Genomic DNA, 25658 nt, shown 5'->3' on the forward strand with positions numbered 1-25658 from the left:
TAAATATATTTGAGTTATATCCCTCAACCCCAAATTAGTCACAACAATTATTGTCCCAAGGGCATTACATCCATTCCTTGAATAAGGCCGGAAATTATAATTGAAACGGATTTAAAATTTGCATGAAGCATCCAATGAATATAATATGTAGAATCTTCATAATTAATATTTACTTAAATCGCTATGACCCACCACATCCATAATGTCTAAAACTTGGATGGGACGCCCGGACAAGATCAAAGAAAAGGTTAAAAGCTCGTGAACATTTTCTGAGTCACATCCTATTACGAAACGAAATCGGAGTCGTTCATTCAAAGAGAAAACGGTATCCACCCAACTCTTTCTCTATCAGAACTTTCGAAAAGTGAATGGTATCTCTCTCGTCAAGAAAAATAATTCACTCAGGTGGCAAGTAGGGCCAATTGTAGAGAAAAAAAAAAAAAGTACGTAATCTGCTTCCATCTTCCGTAAATCTCCTTTTGACCTTCGGGTCTCATCTCATCATACAGAGAGAGACCCATGATGGAAGCATATTACGACCTTCTTCTCGTTCAGAACAGAGATGCTCCCTCGATTTCTGGCTCTGTTTCTCTCATGGGTGCCAGTGATTCTTGTTGGCCATTATTGTTACCCGTTGGTAACTTGGGTTTTTTCTTTCTTTCTTACCGAGGTTCGTCTGGTTTTCCTCCTCATCTTATTCTCAAGTTAATTGCGTTCTAGGAGCAACCTGCAAATCAATCTTAAAAGACACGTTGAGATCCCCATTTGAACAATTTCAAGTCTGATTTATGAGGTTCAGTTAGATTCCTCTTCTACTTTATGGATCGGCATCGAAGTTGCTCCAAGTGAAGATTAGAATAAGTAGAAGCAGACCCTGTTTGTCCAAAATCACCAACAATAAGTAGAGAAGCAGACACTGTTTGTCCAGAATCACCAACAGAGAGTATTTTGAAGTTGAGAGCTGAGATACTTCAAGAGATATGGATTTGGTTCTATTATGTAAAATTTTCATTGTATGAATAATATTATTTCAGTGAATTTTTTTAATTAATGTGATATTTTTTCTCATATTTATGTGGATTTTAATTTTGAAAAAAATCATTTGTGTTGGAGCATGAATAAACATAGGGTTTATTCATAAAGTATACAAAATAAATACATAGTAATATATAGAAGATAATACTCGTCATTAGAGAACCTATCGCCATGATTCATATATTTATTAATTAAATTCAGATTATGGATGGGTTTAAGATTATATTAAAAGTTTGGACCAAGTGGGAGAATGTTAACCGTTTCATTTAAAACTTACTCGGTAACCTTAATGGGAGGTTGGTTTCAGATCATTGTTTTAGTTCCCTATATCGTCACTCAATCAACCTTCAGTTTAGCCATCGCCGAGAGTGTTTAGAGACAGAAAACTCGATACAAAAATAACAGAGACTTACGGAATCTGAAACTTACGGAAAAAAATATGATCTTTGCTTCTTTGTCGGTAACCACTTGCATATGGTATATTTTCTGAGCATCATATCTTCGTATTAACAAATAGAAAACGGCGAGTGGGCGAGAGGCTTAGCCCAGGTCAGTGTTTAGCTTATGATTCGAGCATTGAAATAAAGAATCCTTGTTGTGTTTTCTTATTTGCAATTATGGTATCTTCATGTGGTCAATCGATTCTGATTAGTAACACCAACATCGTTAGAACTCTTGCAACCTCCGGCAATAATGTAAATTCCCCAGGTTTTGTTCAACGTTCGAGCTGGTTCTTCAGACAAAAGAAAATTTTGGTTTTCGAAGACCCAAATCCGCTAAGTGATCGAAAGCGAAAAGTGAACTGAAGATAGCCAAATTGGGTGGCAATTGGTACTGAACGATATTGTCCGAACGGTAGAAGCAGGCAAAAGCTGTTCGTAGACATCCCCGTTGGCAAAGAATCTTTCCCACCATTGACAACTCCAGAGCCGTAGTTTTCACAGGCTTAAAAAGGGGGGAAAAAAGGGGCCTTTGGGCAAAACATAGAAGATGGCAAACGTGGCTCCGGCGGCAATGGGGCCGGATTTTGTCATGTCTCAAAAGCCTCCTGCTCTTATCTTCGGTCCTCCGCTCACCTGCCTGCCCTATTTCTTCCCCTACACCGGAAAAAGGCGAAATCGTCAAATTAGAGGAGACTCTCAGACACGCTCATGATGGCTCCAACCGGGCCCAATCCCCAACATCGTGGACCCGCCGGTCGTACACCTGCCATCCACATCACTAAACATGGCTGCTCTCTTTTCAGACGTGTAAAGCGGATGAAAAACACAGCAACCAGGTGGAGAAAAAATATCCCGTGCACTAGCTGGTCCCACCGGATTATTCTGCGAATCCCATTGTTTCTTATCGATGGTAGAGAATGAGTTTAAGCTTCAAGGCGATGAGAAATCGAGGAATGTCCGTCGTGCTTTCCCATTATCCAGGACTGGATTGACCGAGTTGGGTGAAAGAGGGAGTTTTTTTATCGTTTCATTATTTGATTGGAGCGTTTTTCCGCCGGAATGAAGATGGCTGAGTGACTGGATAATAGATGGAACATTACATCCGCTGTTTCTCTGCTTGCGAGTTGGGACAAGGAAAGAATATAATAAAAAACAGTCTTCCGAGGCGGCACAGTAGGAGCTTTGAAGTGCGGATTTGGCCTCTTTTGTTTTCTCTTCCCTCGTCGCTTGCCCTTTTTTTCCTACTTTAAAAAGATTGATATATTTACTTGATGGCTTATTCCAAGCAAGGTAGGCTTTGCAGGGAAAGCCAGAGAGCGGGAGAAGCAGCAGGAGCCTGGGGAAGATGCTCTCCTCTCTCTCTCTCTCTCTCTCTCTCTTCCATTCTCTCTTTGTTAACCCTAACTCAAGCTCCATGCATTATTAGTTTTATAATGTTATATTTGTATTAAATACAACCCATTTTGATGATTTTTTCCCAATCAATCTAGCAAGCGAACATCTCCCTGTTTGTTCGTTGCAGAAAAAGAAACTTCTCCAGGCCAAGATGCTTCTTGTCACCTGCATTTGTTTGGTTTTGCTCTCAAATGCTTTTCCGCCTTATGCTGTCGAAGCCGCTTACAATCTCACCCTTCCCCACCAGCACCCGGATCCGGAGGCTGTTGTCCAAGAAGTACAAATGTAGCTGCTTGAACAAAAATCTTCCATTTTGTTTGTCATTTTTCTTTAGCTCTGTTTTTTCCTCACTCTGTTTTTGGACTTGCAGGAGCTTAAATCATTCCGTGTCTAGGAGACGCGTGCTATTGGGTAGAAACGAGGAGAAGGAATCGTTTTCTTGCCTAACAGGAAACCCCATTGACGACTGCTGGCGCTGTGACCAAAACTGGCAGAACAACCGGCAGCGTCTTGCGGACTGCGGGATTGGATTTGGGCGAAATGCGCTGGGCGGGAAAGGGGGGCAGATCTACGTGGTGACTGATTCGTCGGACCGGGACGCGGTGAATCCAGCGCCGGGTACGCTGCGGTTTGCGGTGATCCAAACGGAGCCGCTGTGGATAATCTTCTCCGGCAATATGCTGATCCGGTTGAAGGAGGAGCTGATCGTGAACAGCTTCAAGACGATCGACGGGCGGGGGGCGAATGTGCACATTGCAGGAGGGGGATGCATCACCCTCCAGTACGTCTCCAACGTGATCATCCATAACATTCACATTCACCACTGTGTGCCGACGGGGAACGCGAACGTGAGGTCGAGCCCGACGCATTGGGGATGGCGGTCGAGATCTGACGGCGACGGTATATCAATATTCGGGGCATCCAACATCTGGGTGGACCACTGCTCGCTTTCCTACTGTAAAGACGGTCTGATCGACGCCATCATGGGGTCCACCGCAATTACCATATCAAACAACTACTTCTCCCACCACGACGAGGTAATGCTGCTTGGTCACAGGGACGACTATTTGCCCGACTCCGGGATGCAAGTCACCATCATCTTCAATCACTTCGGGCAGGCACTGGTGCAGCGGATGCCCAGGTGCAGGCGCGGCTACATACACGTCGTCAACAACGATTTCACGCAGTGGGAGATGTATGCCATTGGCGGCAGCGCCAATCCCACGATCAATAGTCAGGGGAACCGGTACATTGCCCCCTCAAACCCTAATGCCAAAGAGGTAAATGCATCTTTTAGTTCACTCCCCCTCTTCTGTTTGGACCTGTCTTCCCCTTTCTCTCCCTCTGTTGGATTTATAGTTAATTGGTTTGCTTCTTGTACGCTGTGTCTCAGGTGACGAAGAGAGTCGAAACGGCGGATGGGGAGTGGAGCGGCTGGAATTGGAGAACGGAAGGTGACATGATGGTAAATGGTGCCTTCTTTGTGGCATCTGGGGAGGGATTGGCTGTAAAGTATGCCAAAGCTTCCAGCGTGGACCCTAAATCCTCAGGCTTAATTGACCAGCTCACCATGAACGCCGGCGTCTTGGGTGGGACCAGGTAATTGATCCTTCCTCTTTCCTTTGGCTGAGTCAGGTCAGGTCAGCCTAACCTCAACGGACGTGTTCACAGTTAGAACTAGGCAGTTGAAAGTAAACTCCGACTTCCAATACGTCGTCTAGTCGGTTTGGAACCTGGCGAACGCCGAAAAGAACCCTCCACACGGTCCCCTTCAGAATAGGAGCATTATGTGATCGGTCCCTGCTACTGTAGGATCGTCTCCTGATAACTGATTACTGATTGGGTCACATTTCCGAATAGGGACACGGAGAAAGAGATTTGAGTAGTATCTCAGATCTTTTTAGAATTGAAAAATATGAGGAGAAAGGCAAAAAGACCAAAACGGTCGCCCATTTTCTGGATGTCAGTCTCGCTGGCAGCTTTCTTTTCCATCCCTGCTGACAATATGGACGTTACACGGCATCCTGTCTTATTTAATTCAAACGTCTCGTGGGTCGGTCACCGGTGAATCTGTCTGTCTTGACTCCGCCGATCGGCGCCGGTGAACGGCCGTTAGAGAACTGAGTTATACAGTATGACGCCATTTTTGGTACTTGAGACAGGTTCTATGGTGCCTAGAGGCTAAGATACTCTATATAGAATATGAATCTGGCGGTGGAGTCCCTTTTGGGTTTTCAGCCTTTTCTTTTAAGCTTTCTGTTTGCCTGTGTGAGATTTATTATTCTTGTTTATTCTCTTTCACGGTGCGTGACAGCCTATAGTCCCAAGGATCTCCATGTTTATCTTTGGCTGTTATGAAAATCCCTTGTGTTCAAAAATCTAATCATAATTTTCTAAATAATTAATCAGGAATTGCTCTCCTTTCACTCAAAGATTTAGAGAGAAAAATACTAATTAGCTTTTCGCTTTATGAGACTATATCCGATGATTCATCAGGGAGAATTATCCGCACTTGTGCGTATTTGTAAATGGATTTCTCCACTTTTGCTTTTTTGCTTGTCTGGTTTCAGCTAAAGACGTCGGTGTTTCAGTGTTCTGACTACCCCATCAGGACTGAACCTTGATTACTTTTATCTTCTTTTTTCCTTTTTAGACTTGAGATGAGTCGCATGTGAAATGGGGGAGTGATTGCTGACTGGATATTCCTTGGTTGGTGGATTGATGCAGGGACAACAGCATGAGCATCGCCTACCCGGGTTTCAACAATGGTGGATCCAGCGGCGGTGGATCTGGATCTGGTGACGAAAACGATGGTTTTTTTGGAATGACATTCGGGAGCGGCGCGGCCTCGCTGCTGCCACCGTCTTTCGTTTTGTCATGTCTCACTGCAATTATTCTTCCGCTGTTTTCATTGTCCAATTCCTTGGGCACCACCTCATGATTCAAAATTTTACTCGACGGAAAATTATTATACGTGCCATTTACAGGCCGCCTTCATGTAAACGCCAAACTGTAGCTGCCAGAGCTCTGTGTTCTTGATCTCAGTCGAAGTGACTGGCCAATCTCTCTCCGTATGTAAATTATGAATGAAAAGGTCACCACGGCTCTTATTAGCCTCTCTGTGTTTCTCGGCATCTTTAATTGTGTTGAGAGGCTGACGAAGGAAGACGAGTTTTTTGTCCTTTCCGTTTTTCTATACATGTTGGCAAGTGGGTTCGATTCAGATATGCATAAATCGTCGAAATACAAAAGTCCGTTCTGATGGGCTGTCAATCCTTTGTGCGACTTTCGGACGCCGGTTGTTTTCGAACATGGCATATGGGGAGAATGTCTTCGCCGCCCGCTGACAATGCTAAGTTTGAATGGATTCGTAGATAATAATATTATCGTATTATTATTTATAAAATTTATCATTATCTTTATTTTTATCTTTATCTTTATTTTGATTTTGATTTGTGACTTTGATATTTGATTGGTGACTTAGGGAAGAGTCTTATACACCTCTTATACACCTCTCATAACAAGAAGTCTTACGGAGGCAAAATTATTATAGAACGAGGTCTTACAAAAGAGTTTTATTTAATTTTTTTTTTAGTTATGTTAGTCTTCTATTTATGTTAAGTTGTTCAATTGTTCTAAGACTTATCTGTTAGTGTTTTCCTTTTCAGGTAACTAAGACGATGATAGTTTAATTATAATCGAAAATGAGGTAGAGAAAGAAACCCATCTCGTGAGAACCGGTTTCCCGAACCCGACTTGAAGTTTTATGCCCACAATATCCTTTAAAATATATGAATGATATATATTTTATGACACAATGATGTAATTTTTAAAGTTTCTTAGGGGTATAAATTTATTATAATATTTTGACCGTGTATTGATATTCTTAAAATTTTTATTTTTTTATTTTAATTTTTTAAATTTGTTTATCATTTTTAAAGGTTTATAAAATATTTAATGGGCCATTATCTTGAAAGATACAGGTCGGGGCAGGTACGGTGTGAAGACGGGGAAACGTGGCAGGAATGGGGTTTGGGTTCAGGTTTAAGAACTTCTTTACATTTTCATTCATGTATTGTTAATTTTGTTTATATATTTTTTTAACAAGAATACCCTGCTCCTCAGGTATCAGAATCAACGGGAAAGTCGAATTCTTCCCTCTCCAAAGCCCTGTTCGTTTATACGCCTCTACCGGGTTAGGCGTAAAGCATTGTCCCGCGCAACCCACTAGCCACGCTATTCAAATCAACCCAGAGGCCAGAGCTCCCAGACTGCGCAGGTGTTCTAAAGAGTTCCGATACCGGTGGGAATAGCCTCTAGGACGGTGGGAGAATGCTGGACGATGATGGTCCTCTCGATTTCGAGGCCGAAGATCGACTCCTACAGCCGCCACCTTCCAATAAAAGGTCCTTAAAATGGAACCCTATCTTTCTGCACCTCTCTACTTGTTTGAACAATTTTGAACGACTTTACCATGAAAGGTTCTGCTGAGCATGGCGAACTGGGGATTTTAGGTTATTAATGTGGCCTTCTTGGATCACTTTTCAGAAGAAAAGTCATAGGCTTGGACGATCTTCTCGCGGATTTCTACAAGGAGAAAAGCCGAGTCGTCGCAAAGGAATTTAAAAAGGGGAAAGCCACCAAAGCTTATAATTCTGATGAGGATGAAGATAAAAATCGTAAAAACAAAGAGGCGTTGTTATCCAAGTTTGTCGATGATTGCCAAAAACAGGCAAAATTCAATATACTCTTTTTCTTCTTCTACATAACTTAACGTCTCATATAACGATATGACGTGAGTAAGTTCTTATAGGTTACCCAGATGGCAACTGAAGATGAGCTGCCCTCGTGGGGTCAACATGTTTTTGGACACCAGGTTCTCTATCAACTTATTTAAGAGTTATACTTCAGTGCTTGTGTTGCTATGAAATGTTGTGGTTGTGTTTATGGAGTTTTATCACATTCGGAGTCCAATTTACCGTTTACATGAACTGCAGAAAGAACCTCCTTCGTTGTCATTCCCCGGCTTGGATAATTGTGACCTGTTACAATCTATGATGAAGAGCGAGCTAATTCCAAATCTAGAACTGAGTGCTGAAAATGGTATTTATTTTACTTGTAGTTGGTACTTATTTTGCATTTGCAGCAATTAGCTTCTTTTTTGGCCATAGTTCGTGGGGGTTTAAGTGTTAGGAGCTACTTCAGTACCATTTCTTCAGATTTGTAAGCAGAAGGGAGAGATTAAGATAAATAAGCCTTGAAATATACAACGGTGTGAACTTTCTAAAAAATGGAAAGAAAGATTATGAATTATGAGACAGCGTGAAAACTACAGAGGGTTTTGCAGATTAACTAAAGGTTGAAATTTTCTCCACAACAAAACGTAAAACCTTATTTTTAATGTGACAAATGTTAATTGTTAAAATTGAAACCTTGGATGTTGTAGATAGAATGAGAAATGTTGGATAAAAATGCTTCATCATTTATTGAGTAAACAGGTGTCTCTTTGTTACTTGAAAATGCTCGGAAAAATGACATGTGGTGGTGTTTTACACCATGCAACAGCTTAAGGTGTTTTGTATTTGATCATGTCTCTCTTGTATTATTGAAGAGGCAATCTAGCAAAGAAATTCAAAAATTCAAACCTTCTATATAAGGTGACAAATGTTAATTGTTTAATTGAAACCGTGGATGTTTTAGATCGAATGAGAAATGTTGGATTAAAATGCTTCGTCATGTATTTTGTAAACAGGTTTCTCTTTGTTAGATGAAAATGCTCTGAAAAATGACATGTGGTGGTGCTTTACACCGTGCTACAGCTTAAGGTGTTTATTATTTGATCGTGTTTCTCTGTATTATTGAAGAGGCAATGTAGCCACGAAATTCATTGCTAAATTGCCTCTTCTTCTTCTTCTTCAAAATTTCAAACCTTCTATTTAAGGTGATAAATGTTAATTGTTAAATTGAAAACCTTCAACGTTTTAGATTGAATGAGAAATTTTGGATTAAAATGCTTTGTCATGTCTTTAGTAAACATGTTCTTTGTTAGTTGAAAATGCTCTGAAAAATGACATGTGGTGGTGCTTTACACAGCTTAAGGTGTTTATTATTTGATCTTGTTTCTCTGTATTATTGAAGAGGCAATGTAGCCACGAAATTCATTGCTAAATTGCCTCTTCTTCTTCTTCTTAAAAATTTCAAACCTTCTATTTAAGGTGATAAATGTTAAGTGTTAAATTGAAACCTTCAACGTTTTAGATTGAATGAGAAATTTTGGATTAAAATGCTTCGTCATGTATTTAGTAAACAGGTTCTTTGTTAGTTGAAAATGCTCTGAAAAATGACATGTGGTGGTGCTTTACACCGTGCTACAGCTTAAGGTGTTTGTTATTCGATCATGTCTCTCTGTATTATTGAAGAGGCAACCTAGCAATGAAATTCATTGCTAGATTGCTTCTTCTTCTTCAGTGGAAGGAAATCACTGTCTTTTGTGCATAATGCACCAACAGATTTGGTAAATTTGGAAAATGCAAATGGCATTTTTAAAGAATGCATAATTGCTGGTGTAGCATTGTGGGGGGAGCTTCCCTTGTTCTGCTCCTGGTCTAGTTGATATTGCAACCACCCATTGGCTTAACCCAAACACTTCAACTTTTCTACATACTCACAACAATACCAATGCCTGCACTTATGGATGACACAGACATGTATATGATGAGTGAACCAAATTGAAGTTTGAACATAATTTTACATCACTTCATCTCAAAATTTTATGTCACGTCATAATTAGTCACAGTATAAACCAACATTATTGGTTTTAAAAGAAGACTGACTTTCTCATTTCTCTGTGCATGCTGACAGGAGAAACATTTCTTGAAGGATTGCTTATGAATGGCTGGCTTGCAAAATTGGTGTTTGTATGTGGTCACGTAGAAGAAACATTGGCAACTTGGAGCTCTAACCTCAGTAATTAGCTCTTGTTTTAAAATTCTTGTCTGGATTATCTTTTGGTTATCCATTTTTACATTTTTTAATTTTATCAGTGTTGTACTCTCCAAATGAGCAATTACAGTCATCTGCGTGTGACTTTTGGTTATCTATTCTTCAGTCCAAGGATCAGGTAGGTAGAAAACAGTTCTTACTGGACTAAGATTAATATGTTATAATATGCCAAATGATTTGGTTTATTTAGTTGTCTTTCTTTGTCAATGTCATTACTCTTGTTATTTTGCTGTCTCTGTTGTTATTGCAGTTACTTTGTATCCTTCTGCATGAATTTTTATGCTCTTGCAAGAAATTTGTTATACTTTTGAGAGAGACAGAATAGCAAAGTTATCTAAAATACTCATCAATATATGTATAATAAATTTTTGCAGGTCAATGTACCATCTATAAAAATTCAATGGCTTCCTCACTGTGATGAACTGAAAGCTGCCCTTGAGGTCTATGGATATCTGCCTGGTTCATCTACAATTGGTTGTCAAACTGGTAAGTTTTTCTTTTCCCTTTTCCTTGAAATTAGTCCATGTAATTTCCATACTTGAATAAATTTAGGGAATTGTTTTCCATGTCGTGCTCAGCAGAAACAGTTTTTAGTCAGTCATTATTATTTTATGGGTATCCATTCGAGAATCAAAAGTCTCATTGTTCCTTCTGCCATATACCAAAATTGCAATAATATGCTAACCACACTTAATTGAGTGGAATTGCAAACATAAGATATTTGAGATAATTTTGTGGAAACTGTTTTGATTTAACCTTTTCTCCTTTACTTCTATAGGCATTATATGCTCTGAAGGGCTAACATTGATTGACCTGTGAACTATGTAGAGGTTTCTTGCTACTGTCAATTTGCAAACTGCAAGTGATGCATGTCATAAATGTCTATGAGAATTCCTAGTATGATTTGTGTAGTGAGAAGATAGTTGTAATGTTATTTATTGCATTGTATAGGTGAAAAATGTTACGAGGCATAAATTGCTAAATTAACCTGGTAAGTGGGGAAAGAAAAGCAACTAGAAGAATATGGAGAAAATTTTGATTGTTTTTCATTAATTTTGCATGGGAACAGTTCACGATCCATAATTTTCCAGTAAAATCTTCTTCATACCATAGAATTCAGTTTGAACCGTTTATTCAAATCTTGGTTGTCCAATTTAATGACAGGTTCAAGCATAACGTTTTGATAAATTGTGAAAAGATTCATTTTATTCTTTTGTTAACTATCATGATATGTTAGTGTTGAAATAACAGTGTAAACTGGCATTTTCACAGTTCATATTAGTTGATTTTTCAGTTTACACATGTTGTTTCTTGCCTTACATTCTTCATTGTGCTCTGATTATCTATTAATTGTCAAGAAATTTTCCAACCATTGGAATTATTCATTGTTACATATTGAGCTAATTTGCCTAATCTGATTTAAAGTAATTTCCATTTTTTTTAATGGTATAAAAAAGTGTTACCTTTTATCACAAGGGTATGGACACAAAATTTGATCCCCCTTGTTTTATACATACTTCATTGCTTTGTCACTTCAGGTCTGAAACCTAGGTTGAGCTGTCCCTGTTAACCTCTCTCTTGTTCTGTTAATCTTAGTTTTGTACTGTCTTATTTTTTATAATGTTCTTCAAGTAACCTTGGGAGTTACCAACATGTATCAGCATAAGGAAAAGATTTAGTAAATGCTAATTAGGTGATGATTATGGTCGAATTGCTCTCTCTCTCTCTCTCTCTCTCTCTCTCTCTCTCTCTCTCATACACAGTTTTTTTTTTCTGTTGTCACTTAGGTTCTTCTCTTGATGGTCCACCAAAAAATATTAGATCTTGGATAAAATATCTTGCTGCTTGCTGTCAATATAGGTAAATACAAATTTTGTTGTTAATGCTTTAATTCTTTTATTTTTGTACTTGGATTAGCCATTATTTGTTTTAGTTAGTCCTTCAACTGTGGTATCTTGAATTTTTATTTATCATTTCTCTGTTACTTGTTATAATGCAGACATATTCAAGCTATCTTCTCAACTGCAGAAGCAGAGTATTTTTTTGGTGTTCTAATTAAGTTATTCTTGGATCGGAGACTTGAGGGGCTCTACCTGCTGTTGGGTGAATGTTTGTTGTCACTTATCAATTTCTTTACAGATGATGAATGGATTTCTAGCTCTAAAAATGCGGCAAAGTCTCTTGCTGAAAGGTTAACTATCGACTGATTGTGTCTGAGACATAAATCTGTATGTTGGGTCTGTTTGATCTACCTAAATGGCCTATTTAACAAAGTAGATTCTTGATGCAGACATATGGTAATATTTCTTGCAAACCATGTCTTCTAATTGAAGGATCCTACATCTGAAAACTAATGGTCCAGAACCTGTGTTTATCAGAAAAAAAAAAAAAAGGAACAGAACATGTTGTTGATTGAATAGTCTTAGGGCGTAGATGAACTTCATGAATATGAGTGTTGCTGTGTGAGAACTCTGGACCTAAAGGCAAGTCTATATTGGTGACTTCAATAAGGAATAATGCTGGTTCAAAACATTTTAATGTATTTAGATTTCCCTGTATTAAGTCTACACAATAATACTACTGGACACTTTTGCCATCTACAAACTCTAATTGTGATGAGAGAACATGTGGAGTTGTGGGTGGTAATCCTTCTTCAGCTGGTGACGAGAGATACAGCTATCCTCTCTGTTCATTTAATGGACAGTGGCTTGTTGTGTCTCTTGCCACCATATTAAGAGGGAGAAATTTTTTTTTAAGTATCAAGCTTCAGTATGACTATACAACTGGGGAACTTTTTATATGATTAACTGGAATGTATCCAATATGAGAAGTTCAGGACTTGGTAGTTTGAATTCTTCATCATTTTGTACTAAAGGTGTGGCTAGTATATACTAATGATTTTGACTTTTGAGTGATGGTAACTGCAGAATAGAAGTGGACATGAACTGTTTAAGAATTGTTGAGTGCATTCCTGGGGTTAACGCTCGCAGCAAGCACCTCAGAAGTGAAGTAGCTCTGCATATTCTGTTATGTTGCCTTGACACAGAGGTTGCTTTCCCTGTATGAATAATGATACGAAATGCTCACTCATGGACACTTTTTTTTTCTTAAAAAAGAATTTGTTTCATTATAAGCAGATTCCCAAATCTGATTAGTTTTTTTTTCTATTTCATATATTTTCAGTGCTTTTTACTCTCCTTTCACAATTATAATAATTTTTGTGTTATTGAAAATCTGTGGAATTTGAATTTTAATGACTCTCTTCTCTATAGGTAACTGAGGCTGAAGATGTTCTCAAATTGTTAGTTTCCATTAATCTTCGGGATAAATCATGTGATTTTTTCAAGATCTACATCTACCTAGTTCTGTCAGAGAACTGGCTCTTCTCTGGCTATCTATTAGAACAAAGACCAGCAATTCTTGCAATGTGGGGCCTTTACCTTCGCAACTGTTCTTGTCAAATTACTAGCACCGACTGGAGGCCTTATGCATCGAAGGTGAGAATTTGGATTTTGCTTATTGAGCTGCTTTAGTAGTGCACTTTTCTCTGTCTAACTCTACAGTGTCTCTTTCTGTAGGTTCGTAATAAAGCTTCTTACCTTCTACAAACTACTGCTCAGAGAGAGAATGAATAGTTTATCTAGTAAAGTGTTGATCCCTGGCGCAATTGAGAAGGCATCAGTCAGGAGATTTTAGTCTCTTAGATACACTTTTTACAATTACTTCTTTCTGTAGTTTGTGATGATAATCCGAGGCCATGTTTTGTGTTCTACGATGGAATCAAGTTTGAATTTGATCCTCTTAACATGAACTGTAAACGAATAATTGGTAAAGTTGTCTGATACCTACGATGCAAACAGAAAATTGACAAACAGTTAAAATTAACAACCCACGTCTTCCTCTTTATTCTATCAACTAGTTCAATTACAAGATTGATCTTTTTCCAAGATTACATCTAACACTTTTACTTTTAAGCCTGACCGTAATCAGTGTAGAACTAGATTTCTGTAGAACATGTAATCCATCTCTGGAGAATGTCTTTTTTCCCTAATTTTTTGGTTTAAAGGCTACTCATAACTGCAGTTCTCTGATCTTCAAATTTTCAGGAAGAGATGGTGATAAATGAAAAGAAATTTTGAGTCTAGATAAAAGGCAGTTCTCTTTGTACTCATCAAAGATACATACAAAAGAGTCTTGAGGTTAGCTCATTTTTAAGCATCTTCATTCATTAGTCACCAACAGGAGACTAAGACTTGAATAGTTCTGTAGGCACACAAGGTATGATATGAAACACAACACGAGAGATCAAATAACAAACCTCTTACTATCTCCTCTCCTTGATGTTAATTGGTTTTTCTTTATAAGAAATTACCTTCCCTACTACAGCTCTTCTCAGCGACTTCCTACCTTGTAGTGGTTGAGGTTCGCTCCATATCTGTCCTCCATTTTCTTCCATGTCTCCTTTGATATCAGTAAATGTATTTAAAGCAGCTGGAAGATCTATTGGCTTTGCCAGCGTTGGCATCGCTGCATCCTCCACCTTTAGGGAGTTATGAGTCCCTGTTTCTAATTTAATGGCACTAGATCGCCTTCTGCTGTTTTGGAACACCATAAGACAAATAGAAATAACAAATGAGTGAAAGAATCTAATTCAAAAAAATCACTACCCAATAAATTTCTCTAGTTTATCCTCGTATTGACTGAAAGATAGCTAGATTGAGCAAAAGATATTGAGCAGAACTAGATGAACAAAAAAAAAAATGTCGAAACCACAGCCACGGTGCCCATATCAGTTGCAAGTTTTGAGGCAACCGACAATTCAAATATATCAGTCAATTAAGATGTTGGATTTTTTCTGATTTTGAGGAGGGGTTGGGGGTTACATTAGAAGATGATGGAGGGATAGGTACCCTAATCTAGGAATACCAACTACAAAAATGTTCAGTCATTAACACCGATGATAAAAGAGAATCAAAAAGCTAGTAGTCCCAAAAGACAGAAACTTCATTCACTTACCCTGACCTTCTTCTCTCAACATTCATGAGCTTTTTCGCAGAAGGACAAGCACTTTGGACCTGTCTTGACATGGCTCTTCCAACTACTGATTTCTGCTGTTCAACATTTTCACTTTGTGGTACAAGATTTCTATCTTCTTCCACTATCTTTAGTTCCCTATCACTAGTAGAAATACAAGTGTTTGAAAGATCTTGTAAAGCAGGAAAATCATCATGCATAGCTTCATCAGGCTTGTGAAGATCACTAAAATTGGCATTCTCTAACTCAAACAAGTTCTCTGTATGCTCAGTTGATTCTGCTTTGAAAGCACTGGATCTCCTCCTTCTGTTTTGATTAGAAATGAATATGAAATCACTATTTACAAGATTGAACAAAGATGGATATTGGGAGAATCCTTTGAAAGCACAGAAAAGAAAGGTGAAAGCCAGAGTGGTATTGTTACCTTTTGTTATCAAGTTTTTCCAACACTTGTTGATCACCACTAGACTTGACATTTGATGCTGCAAAGTATCCATTGCCTTTGATTTAAGCTCCACAAAAAGAGAATGAAATAACAGAAAGAAAACAAAATGACCAACAGTTTCTATACGTTCAAGTGGTTTTTTCAGTAAATTACTTGTGTTTCTTGATTGGCGCCTCCTGTTCAGAGTAGAAGTCTTCCCACAAATACCGGCTGTTAGTGACATTGCAGGTACCTCATCACAGTTGAACGGTTTGGCCTTTAACAAAACATTAGGATAAGCTATTTCCAGCTAATATATACCACCACCAGAGTAGTTTCAAAGACAATTTAGTTTTTGAAACCTTACCTCAGGGAGGGTATGGTGACTTTGGTTTTTCAATTTTTCCTGGCAAAATAAATACTACTTCAGTATGTGTTTACTCGTGATAAATTGATAGATCATAACTCTTACTAACAGCTTTGACACCTATTTACCTCCAGTTCAGAGTTCTTTGCCCTAAGCAATGCCATGGCACACCCGTGCTCATGCTGTTGTTCTTTGAGCTGGGAAATCAAATGTTTCTAGAAGTTTGATCATTTGTTGTATCTAAACTAAATATTTAGTAAAAATGGAGCAAAATTTACCTACCCTGTCTTTCCCTGAGTTCAGCTCCTGAGGAAGCGAAGAAAAGTAATCAAAGACGTGGTACAGATCCTCTACCCCCCAAAACACACACAAGGAAAAAAAAAATACAAGGTTGAAATTGAAAATAAAAACGCTTGGAAACTTACTATCATGATACTAATAGTACTAACCGCTAGAATCTGAGAATTGGCTTTGGCAAGTTGCCAATTTTGTGTATAAACTTTCTGCAAGTTAACTCGTAGTTTCTGTACCTCGAGTGCCGTCAGCTCAACTGTTTTACTGTAAAAGGCATTAAGAAGAGTCCTTAGAAAGAGGGAAAAATAAAAAAAGAATAATCAGTTAAACATTTAGCTCGAAAGATACTTTCTCTCATCAATAAGCTTCCGAAGCATCATGTTTTCCTGAAATTTCCAAGTAGGCTCGTTAATCCTTAAACTGAGAAACTGTAAAAACTAAAGATAGGATAAATGGAAAAGAACGCGAACAAGTGCCTTGTGCAAATTCTGGATAGCGTCCATTTCCGAGGAAAGGGTAGTGGACTTTGAAAACGTTAGCGGGCGCTGTTTGTTAGTTATATCAGAAAGGCGGACCCGTGCAGACTCCCTTGAAGGGCGGCCAGTTGCATAGATTTCACCATTTGCCTTCTTCTCTGCAGAACATTGGATAAAGATATCTTTTTCGAGTCAAATTTAACACACACTAAGAAAAGATACGAACAAATAGAGAAGGTGAAGGATAACAGTTGAATGACATGGAGGATACCTGGTGCATGCGTATGAGAGAATTTTCGCTCACCCATACAACTTTCCATCGCAATGACAAGAAAATTCTGATGTGGATCTTAGAATTCTGCTTTAACAGTCTCGTTACAATGACAAGAAAACACTGTTGTGGATCTTAAAATTCTCCGGCTAAATTCTCTTTGGGCATCCTTCTATCATCACGGAAGAACAAGAAAGAAAGAACGGAAAGAAACAGGAAGCAGAGATGAGTAGTGAAGCCAAAAAGAAGGAGAGGGCTTTTCACCTTCTTTTTGAACAAGAGGGAAGAGGAAGAAGTTCGGCAGAGCAACGGCCGTTTCCGAAGCAAGATCCGGACCTATTTCAAAAGTTTAACTCAAAGAGGTCCGAGCCAAGTGACAAAACGAGAGAAGCAATGTCTATAGTTTTTAGTGGCACGCGAGCTACGTTGGTCAAAAGAAGCGGTTGGTGGATGCAGCGTATCTGCGACTAATAAGAACTGTTAAAATGGCCTCCTCCGTCACCCTTATTGTCAAATACTACAATTATTAAAGGACAACTAAGACTACTATTTATTTTTAGAATTAATTAAACTTTATCTAATTAAACTAAATAACCATTTTCCATCAATTTTAATGTTTTTTTTTACCTGTAATTTAGTCATATTAAAAAGTTAGGCATCCATATGGCATTTTCGGGATTTGAACATACGAGGAAACTGTATTGGTAGACAAGATAGAAACTCGATGAACTTTTAGGCTATCTTTAGAATAGTGGAGAGAAAAGAAAAGAGGTTTCTTTTTTCTTGTTTGGATGCCGATATAAAATGAGAGAAAATAGAAGAGAAGATACACATGAAAAATAAAAAATAAAATAAAATTAACAATATTTTAAAATTTTGATGATTAAGATGTTCTCTCAAGTTTCTATTTCTTTTCTTTTTTGCCCCGAATTCTATCATTTTGTGTGAGAAAATTTATTAACTAATTCTCTCTTATTTTCTTTTCTCTCAATGATTCTCTACTGTCAAACAAAAAAACTTTTTCTTTTTTTTTCTTTTTTTTTTTCTTTTATGTATGTTCCAAAGAGGCCCTTAGTAGACATACCTGATGAGTAGTTGACACTATTGATAGAAATTGAAAGTGTTTTTAATAGAAATGGTTAATCATTAAAGAAACTTTCATCTATGACATTATTAAAACTACAATGAGTTGTTGACTACAAATAAGTTGATATTTGAGGAGTTAAGTATGATGTTGAAAAATCACACCATCAATTTGTGTAATTATATTGTGACCTTAATAGTGAACAAAATAATTTATGGTGCTATAATTCCGATAGTTGATAGTAATCAAAGAGGATTTTTCTTTGTTTATGACAGTGAAGGATCACTGGAAAAACATATTTTTTGAAAACTTTAATTTCAAACTGTGAAATGAAAAGAAAATTTTGTTAAGTAATCTGGAAGCACAACTCTACTTTCTTCTCAATGGAAGGACAACACATTCAAAAATTAAGTGCTTAAAGTGTAAAATTAATATAAAATATTTAAGGCACAAACACACACCACAAGGAGATCAAGATTTTTTTTTTATGTTCCCCTAATGGTAATCACCGCCCAAGAAACCTTGCTTAGAAAAATTCCAATTTACATGCAAAAATATTCTGATTCTCTTTATGCAAGTGTAATACCCAATTACACAACACAAATATCTCCCAAGAGATCTTCTACAACTAGATTTTGGCTCTAGTGGCCACTTCCCTTCTAGATTATGGTTGTAGAAAACCTCAATCACAAGAATGTGAAAATACAAAAGAAGAAAGAGAAACTTATACTTTTTTGTAGGAGAGTTAACCTTCTCGTAGAGAGATCTAAACTTCCTATTCCTTGATTACGAGAGTAGAGAATAATGAAACTTTGATTTATTTAGGAATGCCAAGAGATTTGAGAGCAAATTAGGGATTTTGGCACACTCAAGCCTTTTCTCTCTAAAAGGGTAGATTTAGAATTTCATGCTTGAAACCTTTTGTGAATATTTTGGCATGCCAAAAGTGCTCGGTTATTTCTTCTCAGCAAATTTGAAAGCTTATTAATAAAATTCCTAGCCAAAATAGTCATTTCTTTACTGTTTACAAAGAGCTACATCAAGTGTTGATTGATCAACGAAAAAGTATGATCGATTAACCATGTATAACGACTATAATTTTTTATTTCCCTAAGTCTATTGATCGATCAAGACATCAACCCTTTACAAAATTCATTGATTGATCATACCTCATCGATGGATTGATCATACTTTATAGAACTGGCTAGCATTGTCTATATGATCGATCATGCTTTATAAATTCTTATTTGCAACATTTTGTATGATCGATTATGCCTATGCAAGATGATTGATCATGCTTTATAGATTTTGCCAGATTGCATTCTGGATGATCGATCATTCCATACAGGTTGATCGATCGTGCCTATTGTAAGTGTGCCAATTTGAATTCTAAGCATGATATAGGCTATACCAAGGGATTTAAACTTTTTAAATTATTTGTAAGCATTCGTAAAACATGGTTTTAAACAAATTTCATGCCCTAAAGCTCCAATGCTCATAAATGCCTTTGGATTGAAATTTTGATTGACTATCTTACCAAGCTAGCATTTTTTAGATTATTCTAGATCTTTAAGTCTTCAAGCTCTTTTGTAGGTGCTTCTTCAAGATGACTTAAAAATTCATTTTTACATGAGGTCTTGTATTGATTTTGTCCATTCTTCTTCATAGACCTTGATTTTATGTCTCTTGAAGGAAATATATATGAATTGTTTGAATTACGAATATTAGTTCAAACAGGTTAAGTGTTCTTGTTAACAAAATATGAGATGGGGGTCAACCTAGGCAAGAAACTCCCCCTTTTTTATGATGACAAAATAAAATTGTAGAAGTAATAAACATAATCTCATAGAGTATTTCATGTGAGGTATTTATTACTTTTTCTCCTCCTAAATTTGTGCATTCAACTTTAAGGACGATTTTAATGTGATATTAATGTTCTCTCTACCCGTTTGTCATAAATAAATAAATAAAGATAAGCACAAAGATGACAATGAGTAGAAGGGTAAAAAGATATGCGTTTCATTTTATAATTTCAAAAATGTGTAGGAGTACAAGAAGTAAAATTGAAAACCAAATTTTAATTACAAATAAAATATAATAACTATAAGTTGGGTCAATCCTAGGTTAAAACTAGGCTGATGAAGACACTACGTTGACGTGGAGGCGATTGTGAGAAAAGAGACAAAGTCAACAACATAGTAGAGGAGGTGTTTTATCTCATTTTGTCCATCTTCAATTAAACTTGGGCTGCCTATATTCATAAGTGTCTCCTTTATGTCAGCCATGTCATCCTTCAGTTGCATTAGTCGATTGGAGCTGGATGATGCATCATTTCTCTCTCTTCACGAACGCATATTGCTTTGTTTGATCTTGGTTTAGACTAGGCTCATGGCCTGCTTATTCTTCTTCTTGATTGTCTTTGCCCTTGGAGTGTTTGGAAGGACCTCCTTTCTCAAATCTAAACGTGTTTACTTTAAGGTCACTGATAGTCATCTTCTTTGCAAAAACAATGGCTTCTTTCCACTCCAAAGCAACACAATGAAGCTCCATAATAAGGGTAATGATCTGCCCAAAGAAAAAATATCGACACTTGCATTATTTGCTACACCTACCATCCATGAAGTGGCCAAAATTAAGTTCCCCCCATTGGATCAATGCCCTTAACTAAAAGATATCAGATGCAGTTAACCTCGAGAAAGTCCATTTTCTTGGATTTGGGATGTAAGTCATAATCTCCATGAAAAGTCTAAGCTCATACTCAGACCTTGATCTTAATATCGTAGGAACTTCATATTGTCAGCCCAAATATGAGGCTAATGGCTTTAGTGAGTGACTGACGACATTTTTTTCCAAGGTCGGTAAGCCAACTCTCTTTGACATACCTCTTCAATTCATCTTTTGGTGTACCCAAAAACTCATTTAGTTCATGTTGAATTTCTAAAAAAGAGAAATACTTTATTGATTTGATTTTAATTGAGTAAAATGAGACTCTCTTTATAACAGAGGAAACAAGTAGAATCATATTACAATCAAATTACTTTTGTCTCAGTTATATCCAAAGTCTAATACTAAAAGATAAGTCCTAAAATAATTAAAAAATTGAACATGAATAAAAGACTAACATAGTTAGATTACCTTTAACTAAGCCTATTTTGTGAGGCCTCCTTCCCATGAAACTCCTCTTAGACTCCATATTAATTCTGATTTTGTGAAATTTTTTGTTGTGAGAGTCATGTAACACTCTCCCATACTTGTTATTCAACACTCCCCCTTAAGCTAGAGTTTATAATTTCAGCTTGCACTGAAAACGGTTCTTGGTCTTCAAGAAAAAAATTCTTCATATTGTACTTTCCCTGACGTAGATATTTTGGTCACATAAAATTTCGTTATCATAATACGTGGAATTCTTCATTATAGAATGCAGTTCTTCTCCTTAGATGATAAAAACACTCATACTTCAATTCTGAAAGGTTGTTGATTTAGTCAAAGTTAAGTATTTTTCTAATTAAGTTTCTAAGTTGATTATTTTCTTAAATATTTTTTTAAAAATGGTTAGTTTACTAAAATTTCCAGAAAATAAATGTGTATAACTGAAAAAACTGTGACAGATGCTGGTTTCTCTGAGGCTGAAATCAATCACAAACTTGAAAGGGAATTCTAATCAAAACAAAAATTTACTTGATATTTCGTGGCTGCAACTTATCAGAGTTGAGTTCTATTGGGAATTCAGCACCAAGGCGGCCATAGGTAACGAGTTAACGACCGTGAATTCTAAAGCCTTGATTTTTTCCAAGTTATGAATTCTAAAAACTAGCGAGTTTTGGTAAATTTAGACAACTCAAGATCTACAATGACTATTCTCAAATTCTTTGAAAACAAATTTCAGGGATTTCTAAGACTTGTTTAGGAACCTATAAAACTGTTAAAACATTAAGGACTCCTAGTATAGGAAGTACACTCTCATGCAAACTCCTACACAGAGGACTAATTAAAGATTACATAATAAAAATTAAAAGTTAAAGAATACACTGGAATAACTGCTCCAACATAGTCTTGTGGGTTGACAAAGTCAATTCATAGAACTTGTTATGATACCATTTTGAATTTCTAGAAAACATAAATAATTTATTAACTTGATTGTAATTGAATAGAATGAGGTTCTATTTATAATTGAGAAAACAAGTAAAATCAAATTATAATCAAACTATCCTTGTCCCCGTTACACTAAAGTCCAACTATAAAAGATAAGTTCTAAAACAATATAACTATTGAACATGAATAGAAGAATGACATAATTAAAACACATTTGATTAAGCCTTTTTTGTGAGACCTCCTTCCCATGAGACTCATCTTAAACTTTACCATATTAATTCTACCTCTTTTATAATTTTCGTAAGATTCTCCCATACATGTTCTTCAACAATTCATGTACAGTGAGGAATATGGAGAATGAACGGAAATGTTTGAAAAATGATATGGATAATTGATTTCATTTGATATACTCTTGTACATAAACTTATTTTTTAAATATTATTTATTTATAAAAATATTTTATTTTTATTAAAAATATCTTTTAAAAGGGAGCAAGTTTATTGTATTCCATCATCCTTTGAAGTGGTATATGGAGTCCTTTACCATTGTTTCAAGTGAATTGCAGTCATTTACATGATCTTATAAGTTCTCAAATAGTATCAATAAATTACCTCTTCTCTTATTTATATATTACAATTTTTTTTCTCCGCTAGCACTATATGCAAAAGTAAAATCTTCTTTTTTTCTAGAAAGCTTCTCACCTTTTAATGGATGAGTCTCACCCTGAACTTACTGAAAATCACTCTTATCTAAAAGTCCTTCTCTTCCACAAAGATTTCTCTGTATCTTAACTAGAGAGAGAAATTGTGATGCGAGAGAGTTCTTAAAGGTCGGATTGGCTTGAAAAAAGGAGATTCCCACTATCTGCTTTCTCTTATAGGATAATCTTCCAAAGATTTCTGTGATGGATTTTCTTCTGATTCTCTCTTTGTCTCTAGCACGCATAATTGGCAGTGTAAATGTAGGATGGGATTGACAGCAGAATTGTGAATCTATTCGAATTCTCTTCTCATATATTGAATAGTCAGCCACGCTTTGCTTTTGTGTGCTTGTCGTTGCTTCAAGATTAGGAAGATTGGTTCTTCACTAGTCTTTTCATGATAGGTTATGCTTTCATTTCAGTTTTTCTGCTCTATAAGTTGGGTTTCTATTGTCACTTGTAGTAGTATTATTGCCTTTCGCATATGTTCTTTGAATCGAAGGTATACCTATAGACTGCTCCCACCCTCTTCAACTCAACAAAGCCATTGCGTTAGGAAGAAAGAAAAATGGTCTTGTTGTTTGTTTGTTCTTCACTGAACATATTACAATCAGTATTGTTAAGTTTGTGCAATAAAGTGAAGCTCCCATGTTGTTTTTAATCGTTTGCTTTCTCGGTAGAAGAAACATAATAAACGAGCTGCTGCCCCTCACCCCTGGACACCGACGAAGAGCAAACTATGACTTCCGAAAAGGAAAAGGGAACAAAATGAAATACAGAAAAAAGATCCACATGTTTATTACAATCTACAATGATACATAATCGCATGAATTGATATAGTACAGAGATTTTCCAGGTAGGGTTCAGTTCAATCCATCGCCTGTCTCTAAACTTACGAACTCTACAAAAGGGTAGCCAAAGATTCATCACAATGACAACCACAGAGGATTTCATGCCGTCAACATGGTGGAGCAAAAAGAAGAGCTGCCGGGCCAATGCTTCCCACCCCCCCCCCCCCCCCCGGGTCCCCCTCAAATTTTTGAAACTCTCCCCCTCCAAGCAGCCCTATATAATGAGGACCTTCCTTGGACGTGTTGGGCTCTCTAGTTCTGCCTCACTGTCAGCCTTCCCCAAGACCCCACCTGGCCTCTGCTGTCAGGGCTCTCATGTTCTAACGATTTTCTGGAAACACCTTCTGTATAAACTGCAATAAGCGCTGGGAATAGAGCATGGGATCCACTGCTGATATCGCCAACGAATCAAACTGAAGAGATTTGTATGCGTGCTCAATTTTCTTGCTCATGTTGTACTCTTGCAATATATCAATGATCCCAAGATAGAGAACAACATCATATACTCGATGAAACAGCTGGGGGTCTTCTTTGGCTGGAATATGCTCTGCCCGAGCTGGCATGTTCACTCCGAGCTGGATCTGGAGTCTGGTTAAAAGAAAAGTAAGGGGATAGAATGATTTTGCCCAGTCCACAGAAAATGGAAAAGTTGAAGCACAGATTCAAGCGGCTTGGGAAGTTGTTTACCTTGCAGTGCCTGGAAGCAGGAGATCTACTTCCTCATCTCCTGCAGCTGATGCCCTTAACCGGCTGCCTCTAATATGAGGACCCACAATGACACTGTTTTCATTGCTTCCACGAGGAATCAGAACCAGCCCTTGAGGATAATTGAGAGATTCGTCCTCCTGAGATTCTGGTAATGGATGATGATCAGAACTTTAGTTTGACCCTTTACTGCTACCAAAATATAGGGTAACCAGTAACATATAACACAGACATCAGAGACTGTTCATCTGTTATTTGCAAGTTCAATTATTGGAAACCAATATGTAATCATCTACCTACTTCTCATATTGACATAATTAATCTAATAAAGCGTTTAATATATCAAAATTACATTGCAAGTAATTCTCAGAGTAAACACTTCGCTAGCACTCACAAACAGCAATATTTGAATGCCAGACGGCAAGTACGGCTATTTTGCAGAGGTCTACTAGGTTGTTTGCATTTTAAGAGCACACACTGTACCAGAATATTGCATGCAGTTGGCTTAACAAGAATCTGAAGACAAATTTGCAGACAAGTGTATGTATTACCATCCATTTTATAGATAAAATTATACTGTAAGTAATTCTCCGAGTAAACACTTTGCTAGCACTCACAAACAGCAATATTTAAATGCCAGACGGCAAATACAGCTAGTTTGCAGAGGTCCACTAGTGGTATATCATTTGGGTTGTTTGCATCTTAAGAGCGCACACTGTACCAGAATATCAAATGCAATGGGTTTAACAAGAATCTGAAAATAAATTTGCAGAAGAGTGTATTATTACCATCCATTTTATAGATAAAATCTTAAATAATAAATGCTTCCGGGTCAGTATTAACTTGATTTCATATCCCAACAAGAAACCTCTACTTATAGAAAGTACTTAATAGCTCAAAGGATTTACAGAAGGAAATAATCATAGTTGTTCTCTTGGGAAACATCAGATTAACTTTGCATTACATATACAGATTTTAGATACACCCAAGCTAACAATCCTAATAGAAGTTGATAAAACACATATCCTCGTAAGACTAGGAGATTCTAATCTTAATTCAACACTGAGTAAGAACCCTAATCAAGTACACAGCTGCAAAAGTGTGTAAAAGTCCTTGTACTGGGGATTCAGAACACTACTAGCAATTACTTAATTCCATTCAGCACAAAGACAATACGCATAGACCAAAAAACTCATTCATTTTTTGAATAATACGCTCGGGTAATATACACAGATTCCGATTAATTAGCAACATTAAATACTAAGTATATGATACGAAAAACAAATGATATAGTTATAAAAACCTAAAAAATGCTATATTAAGGGGAAACAAAACATGAAATTAATATTTTTCATAACATAAGAACAATAGAAAAAATTGGTTACTTGCTAAATATTTCTCTTCTCATTTTGGTGAAGAAATAGAAACTGCCTCTGCTCACCTAATAATTCAAGCAGCATCCTTTTCTCCTTGTGTAAGTTCCAA

The 25658-nt window shown here is 37.0% G+C and overlaps 4 protein-coding genes across 8 annotated transcripts in view; 2 read left to right on the plus strand and 2 right to left on the minus strand.

Moving 5' to 3' along the window:
• Positions 1 to 2718: 2718 nt before the first annotated feature.
• On the plus strand, positions 2719 to 6102 carry LOC137940341 (probable pectate lyase 12). Its single transcript, XM_068785358.1, has 4 exons — positions 2719 to 3158; positions 3244 to 4153; positions 4267 to 4472; positions 5601 to 6102. The coding sequence occupies exons 1-4, from the start codon at positions 3025 to 3027 to the stop codon at positions 5812 to 5814; spliced, it is 1464 nt and encodes a 487-aa protein (XP_068641459.1). The 5' UTR covers positions 2719 to 3024; the 3' UTR covers positions 5815 to 6102.
• Positions 6103 to 7032: 930 nt separating this feature from the next.
• On the plus strand, positions 7033 to 13738 carry LOC137941946 (uncharacterized). Of its 2 annotated transcripts, none has more exons than XM_068787570.1 (12): positions 7033 to 7279; positions 7422 to 7605; positions 7687 to 7749; positions 7871 to 7976; positions 9735 to 9839; positions 9917 to 9993; positions 10250 to 10361; positions 11663 to 11735; positions 11875 to 12066; positions 12803 to 12935; positions 13148 to 13372; positions 13454 to 13738. In XM_068787570.1, the coding sequence occupies exons 1-12, from the start codon at positions 7206 to 7208 to the stop codon at positions 13508 to 13510; spliced, it is 1401 nt and encodes a 466-aa protein (XP_068643671.1). In that variant the 5' UTR covers positions 7033 to 7205; the 3' UTR covers positions 13511 to 13738. The 2 variants fall into 2 exon arrangements, with proteins under 2 accessions (XP_068643671.1, XP_068643672.1); XM_068787571.1 differs by having other exon boundaries at positions 7035 to 7279; positions 12803 to 12923.
• A 228-nt stretch (positions 13739 to 13966) lies between these two features.
• On the minus strand, positions 13967 to 17032 carry LOC137941837 (SHUGOSHIN 2-like). 2 transcript variants are annotated; one of them, XM_068787432.1, is made up of 11 exons: positions 16742 to 17032; positions 16471 to 16628; positions 16343 to 16380; positions 16150 to 16258; positions 15983 to 16006; positions 15829 to 15897; positions 15701 to 15739; positions 15508 to 15610; positions 15334 to 15391; positions 14892 to 15215; positions 13967 to 14470 (listed from the first exon to the last, which is right to left on the minus strand). In XM_068787432.1, exons 1-11 carry the CDS (start codon positions 16788 to 16790, stop codon positions 14200 to 14202), a joined length of 1242 nt encoding a protein of 413 aa, XP_068643533.1. In that variant the 5' UTR covers positions 16791 to 17032; the 3' UTR covers positions 13967 to 14199. The 2 variants fall into 2 exon arrangements, with proteins under 2 accessions (XP_068643533.1, XP_068643534.1); XM_068787433.1 differs by having other exon boundaries at positions 13970 to 14467.
• A 6622-nt stretch (positions 17033 to 23654) lies between these two features.
• The window catches only part of LOC137941196 (phosphatidylinositol 4-phosphate 5-kinase 9), a 32168-nt gene continuing 30164 nt past the window's right edge, over positions 23655 to 25658 (minus strand). For all 3 annotated transcript variants that reach the window (XM_068786507.1, XM_068786508.1, XM_068786509.1), the window contains exons 8-9: positions 24156 to 24321; positions 23655 to 24056 (exon numbers count right to left, since the gene is read on the minus strand). In XM_068786507.1, the coding sequence (XP_068642608.1) occupies positions 23789 to 24056; positions 24156 to 24321 (434 nt within the window). In that variant the 3' untranslated portion in view covers positions 23655 to 23788. The remainder of the gene's footprint in view (positions 24057 to 24155; positions 24322 to 25658) is intronic.

The sequence above is a fragment of the Aristolochia californica genome, unplaced genomic scaffold (genome assembly GCF_029961685.1).
Source record: "Aristolochia californica isolate CCGP_79_NKW_82.1479 unplaced genomic scaffold, dmAriCali1.0.hap1 SCAF_9, whole genome shotgun sequence".
In the NCBI taxonomy this organism is placed as follows: domain Eukaryota; kingdom Viridiplantae; phylum Streptophyta; class Magnoliopsida; order Piperales; family Aristolochiaceae; genus Aristolochia; species Aristolochia californica.

Bases quoted from the DNA above. Each gene is read 5' to 3' on its own strand.
- LOC137940341 (XM_068785358.1), top strand. From the start codon at position 3,025: ATGCTTCTTGTCACCTGCATTTGTTTGGTTTTGCTCTCAAATGCTTTT. The intron at 4,154-4,266 runs GTAAATGCATCT...GCTGTGTCTCAG, and splicing joins CAAACCCTAATGCCAAAGAG to GTGACGAAGAGAGTCGAAAC. The intron at 4,473-5,600 runs GTAATTGATCCT...GGATTGATGCAG, and splicing joins GGCGTCTTGGGTGGGACCAG to GGACAACAGCATGAGCATCG.
- LOC137941946 (XM_068787570.1), top strand. From the start codon at position 7,206: ATGCTGGACGATGATGGTCCTCTCGATTTCGAGGCCGAAGATCGACTC. The intron at 7,280-7,421 runs GTCCTTAAAATG...ATCACTTTTCAG, and splicing joins CCGCCACCTTCCAATAAAAG to AAGAAAAGTCATAGGCTTGG. The intron at 9,840-9,916 runs GTAATTAGCTCT...TAATTTTATCAG, and splicing joins AACTTGGAGCTCTAACCTCA to TGTTGTACTCTCCAAATGAG.
- LOC137941837 (XM_068787432.1), bottom strand. From the start codon at position 16,790: ATGGAAAGTTGTATGGGTGAGCGAAAATTCTCTCATACGCATGCACCA. The intron at 16,259-16,342 runs GTATCTTTCGAG...TGCCTTTTACAG, and splicing joins AAGCTTATTGATGAGAGAAA to TAAAACAGTTGAGCTGACGG. The intron at 15,898-15,982 runs GTAGGTAAATTT...TTGATTTCCCAG, and splicing joins TGAACTCAGGGAAAGACAGG to CTCAAAGAACAACAGCATGA.